Below are 6,000 nucleotides of genomic sequence, written 5' to 3'. Positions count from 1 at the left end.
TGTAGTGTCAGCACTAAATTGTGAAAAGTATAGAATCACATGAATTCATAATTCAGGAAAACCAAAACATCATATCAAAGCTTTTGAGTGCGTCTTTAAAAATGCAATTCGATTGTTGGATAATAACAGTTAACAGCATATTATGTTTTGCAGTGCAAAAAATCTCTCCCTTTTGAAATACTAGATTACCACATGCTGCAATACAGGCTTGTTTAGTAGCACTGTAGAATATCAAATGCACATAACCATGTAATAACAGGGCAATAACTACAAACTGACAATTACATGGTAACTACTAGTGGTGTTACAATGTTATTATATTGGGTAACAAAACACTCTTCAGTGAGGCCATTTCCACGCTGTTTTTGCTTTCTTTCTATTGTGCTTGAGATCCCCATCCAGAATCTTTCCGTCTCAATCATAGCCAGTTCGCACTCCTTTCTGCTGCTTCAGATAAGTTCTTCACTGTGCGACGCAACTCTTGACCACTGAGCCCGATGTCTCTGAGAAACCAGGTTGTAGAGTGTGCCACAAATCTTCGACAACCCACCTCCACTGGGTAAACTCGGACTCTCCATCCTCGCTCTTCCACTTCAGCAGCTAGTTGAGCATACCGAACTTTCTCTCTCTCATAGTACCAGATGAACAAGGCGTGCTGATCCAGACCATAAGACAATGTTTGGTCGAAGGTTAGTGGTGGCAATCTCGGTTGGAAAAATAAGCTGTTGACCAACATCAGCCAGCATCTTCCAGTCTCTAGCAGCTTCCAGTTATCCTGGGCGAGGTTTGGTTTTAACACCTTTTCTTGGTGGTTGCTCTCTTGGATGGAGGAATATTGGCTTTTGTGTGTATTGCTTTTATGGAACTGGTGGCAACTTATTGGTCAGGTTATGCTTGTCTTCCAATGCTAAGGCCAAACATTGCAAAATCTGGTCATGGTGCCAAGTAAACCATCCTTGGCTAAGACCCACCTTACATCCTGTCAAAATGTGCCTTCATGTTGCAGGTGTTGAACACAAAGGACATAAGGGATCCTCACCCACCCAGAGGTTTAGGTTCTGTGGTGATGGGAGAACATAATATGCTGATCTGATGAGGAAACTGATCCTGCTCTGTTCCATTGTCCACAGGTCTTGCCAGCCGATCTTGCGTTATTCCACACTTTCCCATCTCATCCATTCTCCCTGCTTGTCCTGGGAAACGGCCTTTACACACCTGATCTTCTCCTCCTGCTTTTGCACCTCCTTGACTACCAGCTTCCTCTGTTGAGCCGGGGTTGCCTTGTGCCATGTAGGAGGAGCTGAACTGAAACCAAAACCTCCTTTTCCATGCTGAACTTGCCCCATAATATCTCTGATTCGAAGGGCAGCCTTAGCATCTTCCACAGCTTTCTTTGCCATCCATTTTCTTCCCATTTTCAACACAGGTGCTGCCTCCCTTACGCATTTGTCACGTGAATCTACTAATGACATTTCCAGTCGGACTTTGGTGCACTTAAACTCCTCTGTTAGAGCAGAGATTGGTAGCTGCAGTATTCCTTTACCATAAAGTCTTACTCTGCTGAGGCAGCGTGGAACTCCCAACCATTTCCTGACGTATGAACTGATTAAAGCTTCCAGCTTCTCAACTGATGTCAAGGAAACCTTGTACACAGTCAGTGGTCACAGCAGTCTTGGCAGTAGACCAAACTGAAAGCACCAGAGTTTCAGTTTGCCTGGTAAAGCACTGCTGTTAATGGTCTTTAACCCTTCCACTGCTTGTTGTCTAACTTCTCCCACATGAACTGTGTCCTTTAGATCCCCGTCGTACCATCTCCCTAGATTTTTCACTGGCTTCTCCGGCACTGTTGGTATTGCCTCACCATTAATGTAGAACTTTTTATCTTCTAATTTACCTTTAATTATAGAGATGCTCCTTGATTTAGTGGGCTTGAATTGCATTTGTGCCCATTTAATGATATTGGTTAATTTGCCCAATAATCGATTAATGCAGGCTACTGTTATAGTCATTGTTGTCATGTCATCCATGTATGCTCAAATTGGTGGTAGTCGCATTCAAGAAGCCAGGCGCTCTCCTCCCACTACCCATTTTGATACCCTAATAATTACTTCCATTGCCATGGTAAAAGCCAGTGGAGAAATGGTGCATCCTGCCATTATTCCAACTTCTAGGCATTGCCATGTAGTGCTGAATTCTGATGTTGAAAAACTAAATTGCAAATCTCCAAGGTAGGCTTTCATTAAATTTGTTATTGTCATCAGTATGCTGAATAAATCAAATGCTGCCCAAAGAAGTTCATGTGGCACTGAACCATATGCATTAGCCAAATCCAGGAATGTCACATGGAGCTCCTTCCTCTCCTTTTTTGCTGATTGAATTTGTTGCCAGATTACGCTGATGTGTTCTAAGCATCCTGGGAAACCTGGAATGCCTCTTTTTTGTACTTAAGTGTCAATGAAGCACTTCTTTAATAGGTAGGTTGACAATCTCTGAGCAATAATGCTGAAGAAAATCTTGCCTTCTACATTTAATAGGGAAATAGGACGAAACTGACCGATGCTTGTAGAATCCTTTTCTTTTGGTATAAAGACTCCACCTGCTCAGCGCCATGCTCTTGGTACAACTTGTTTTTCCCATGCCACTTTCATTAATTTCCACACGATTCGTAGAACTCCAGAAGCACTCTTGTACACTCTGTATGGAACTCCATTAGGCCCTGGAGATGATGATGCCCTTGCTTTTTTCACAGCTTGCTCTACTTCTTTCCACTTAGGTGCACAGTCCTCCATTTGGTATTCGGGTGGATTGATAGGTGGGATGTCTGAAGGAATTGACATAGGCTCCTGCCTTTTTAAATCTGTATGTGTCCTCCAAATATCTCTCCAGCTCAAACTTAGATCTTTCTTTTTGTAGCGTTTCCGTAGGCGCTCAGCTCTGCGCAATGTTGCAAGCTTAACATTTATGACCCTTTGTAACAGATTGAGTCCCTCCTTTGCTCTGCTCTTCTCCATTGCTTCCTCAACTGCCTCCTTTCTCTAACTAAGCTGTAAATCTCCTGCTGCCGTCTAGACTTTCCAGGAATAGTTTGTACTTTTTCCTTCCTTTTTCCAATTCCAAACCTCTCGCTTCCGTATGCGTAGATGATGTACTCAAATTTATCCAGCTTCTTTTCAACTGTTCCATTTAACCTTTCCAAAGTAAAGCAGAGATCCATGTTTACTGTGTCCCACGCAGTTTTCTCACAAGCTCTTGGCCATTTAACTCCAGGCTTGTGCCCGTTGAGGTTCTTTTCTCTCTTACGCTGGTTCGTCTGACTGGGTTCACACATTAGGTTCATCACTAGTTGTATCCAGGCAAGTCCTCCTCGCGTCTATGACAGGGGTGCTGATATCCTGCGAACTGTGGTTTCTTCCTGTCACTGGATGTAATTCAACTGACTTCATAAGAAGTACTGATCAATGCGAGGCCCTTGTCCCTTCTCCCTCAAGCATTTCATTCTCCCTTGATGAATCTTCAAACCCCTGACCATTGTTGCCTTGCTCCAGCTGCAGAGACAAACCTGGAGTTCCATGTCTTTGCTAACTGCAGATCTTGAACTAGTCTTTTGTGAAGTATTCTCCATTCTCATATCTGTTTCCATTCCTAAGTCATTAACCGTGTTATCCAACATTGAGTCATCTTCCGCCCCCGCTCTCGCAGACTCTAGGGGTAGTTTTCTCTTTTAATTTAGTAAATTTAGTAATAGCAGTAAATGAGTAGGAGCCAGAACCATTGGTAATTAACCAGTTATTACAATGGAAGTACATGGTTATTCATGCAATTCAATCTGACATGCTAGCCTTATTTTTCATTGATCTGTGGTTTAAACGTTTGAAATCAAAGTTAGTATTGAAATATATTACATATGTTACAGTTAACACAATAGATACAGTTTCTTATTTCAGATCTAAAGAGACAGTCATTACATATGCCTTTACATAAATCCAGAAAGAAATAACACAGGTTATAACAATGTTTTTCCCATATTTACCTGTACAGGTGCCTCCTTTTAGAAACATCTTCTGTGCTCAGAAAATAGCTAAGAGTAAATCAGAAAAACAACTGTAATTAATGCAGTCACTTACTAAAAACAAACTACACTTTCCTGGTCACTTCCCCTGGAGAGTGACATGGGCCAACCCCTTCAGGGCCTTCTTTGCTGTCAGTAACCAATCAGCTGCTTCCCTGACATGCTTTTCAGACAGTAAGATTCTTTGCCCCTATAGACACTGCTGAGTGAAATGTCCAAGGACCAGGGCTTCTTTTATCTACTGTAGTGCACTACCAGAGGTCAGGTTTTAAAATGAAAATACATGTTTGTATAACATGTTTCTTTCAACACTGCACATTTTGAGACCTACATTAGAATGGAAGATTATGAAATGATGTTTGTAGCTATAACTAACTGAAGCATGAAAGTGAAAAGCTATTAGTTACATGCTATTTAATGCATTAATAGCTAAGGGAATTACATGTTTTTCATTACCATTGCTTCAAATGGATTTAGTAAATGAAATGATATGAGAGTAGGAAATCGCATTAAAAACAAACAAACAAAAAAAAACAACGGCAACAAAAAAAACTTACATTTTCTGTTTTGCTTCATCGTAAGACAAAATCTCCGTCACATCCCAGTCCCCTGAAGTTATAGATTGCAAAGTGTCTGTGGAACCGTTATTCTGAAAAAAAAATAAACACAACCTCAGCAGACTGTATGTAATGAGGACACGTTTCTTATTGGGTATGATCTATGGAGGTTGTCAGGCTCTTGTAATCTTCTGTACCAATGTCTGCCTCTTGTACTCTCTTATAGTAATATGTCTTAGTAGCAGTGTGTGTGTGTGTGTGTGTGTGTGTGTGAAATGCACGGACTGTGAGTGTGATGATGTCACCTCAGGCTTTAGAGGTTGTGTGTTAGAGCAGAAGAGAAGAGTGCCACACTCTGTGTCTCTGAGATTGGTAATCATGCCTTTTCGTACTGCATGGTGTTCTCTAAGATTAATAAAGCATTGGAATTAAACTGACTTGTTGTTTTGAGTGATTCACTCTGCATTAATCCACACAATAAGACTCACACTGAGATATGTGAATCTGAGATATGAGGCTTTGACACGAGCAGGGCCAGCTTTCTGAAATAACTGCAGCTGATTTGCAAATTCCTATATGCGTCTCTCGCTGAAGATCATATGAATATCACTTCATGTATATGTATACATATAATGACAAAACAGTAAGAGCACTGTACCTGGGAAGAAGACATAGCAATATGGAAAAACTTTCCCCGCCCCCCTTGTGGAATCGCTCGCGTGAAGAAGAATGTCTTTCCATCTTGAGAGAACAGAGGAGCTTCATTCTGCAAATAAGGGTTTCACATGAGTATGTATGACCAGGGCTATATTGGAACTAGTTTCAGGCTTTATCCAATAAACACTAATACACATGAAGAATACCAGAGACTACTACTGTAAATGAACTGTTTGTTTTGTTACAATAGAGGTACACCCTACACATTGATTCCCATCTGTGCTGTTCCAGGATTTCATATGAATTCCCATCTGTGCTGTTCCAGGATTTCATATGAATTCCCATCTGTGCTGTTCCAGGATTTCATGTGAATTCCCATCTGTGCTGTTCCAGGATTTCATGTGAATTCCCATCTGTGCTGTTCCAGGATTTCATGTGAATTCCCACCTGTGCTGTTCCAGGATTTCATGTGAATTCCCACCTGTGCTGTTCCAGGATTTCATGTGAATTCCCATCTGTGCTGTTCCAGGATTTCATTGAATTCCCATCTGTGCTGTTCCAGGATTTCATGTGAATTCCCACCTGTGCTGTTCCAGGATTTCATGTGAATTCCCATCTGTGCTGTTCCAGGATTTCAAGTAATGTACTCTGGATACCTCAATACTCATAACCGGTAAATTCTTTTATTCACATTAATAAAAGCTTTGATAAACCCTC

At 41.3% G+C, this 6,000-nt stretch overlaps 1 protein-coding gene across 4 annotated transcripts in view; it reads right to left on the bottom strand.

Moving 5' to 3' along the window:
• Positions 1–6,000, bottom strand: part of LOC121314057 (dipeptidyl aminopeptidase-like protein 6) — a 277,540-nt gene that overhangs the window by 29,195 nt on the left and 242,345 nt on the right. For all 4 annotated transcript variants that reach the window (XM_041246865.1, XM_041246867.1, XM_041246863.1 and 1 more), the window contains exons 13-16: positions 5,285–5,392; positions 4,627–4,718; positions 4,031–4,078; positions 1–13 (exon numbers count right to left, since the gene is read on the bottom strand). The exon at positions 1–13 is cut by the window's left edge and continues 106 nt beyond it. In XM_041246865.1, coding sequence (XP_041102799.1) covers positions 1–13; positions 4,031–4,078; positions 4,627–4,718; positions 5,285–5,392 — 261 coding nt within the window. The remainder of the gene's footprint in view (positions 14–4,030; positions 4,079–4,626; positions 4,719–5,284; positions 5,393–6,000) is intronic.

The sequence above is a fragment of the Polyodon spathula genome, chromosome 4 (assembly GCF_017654505.1).
Source record: "Polyodon spathula isolate WHYD16114869_AA chromosome 4, ASM1765450v1, whole genome shotgun sequence".
Taxonomy (NCBI): domain Eukaryota; kingdom Metazoa; phylum Chordata; class Actinopteri; order Acipenseriformes; family Polyodontidae; genus Polyodon; species Polyodon spathula.
The sequence above is the reverse complement of the archived record's forward strand: the minus strand, read 5'-3'. Positions and strand labels throughout refer to the sequence as shown.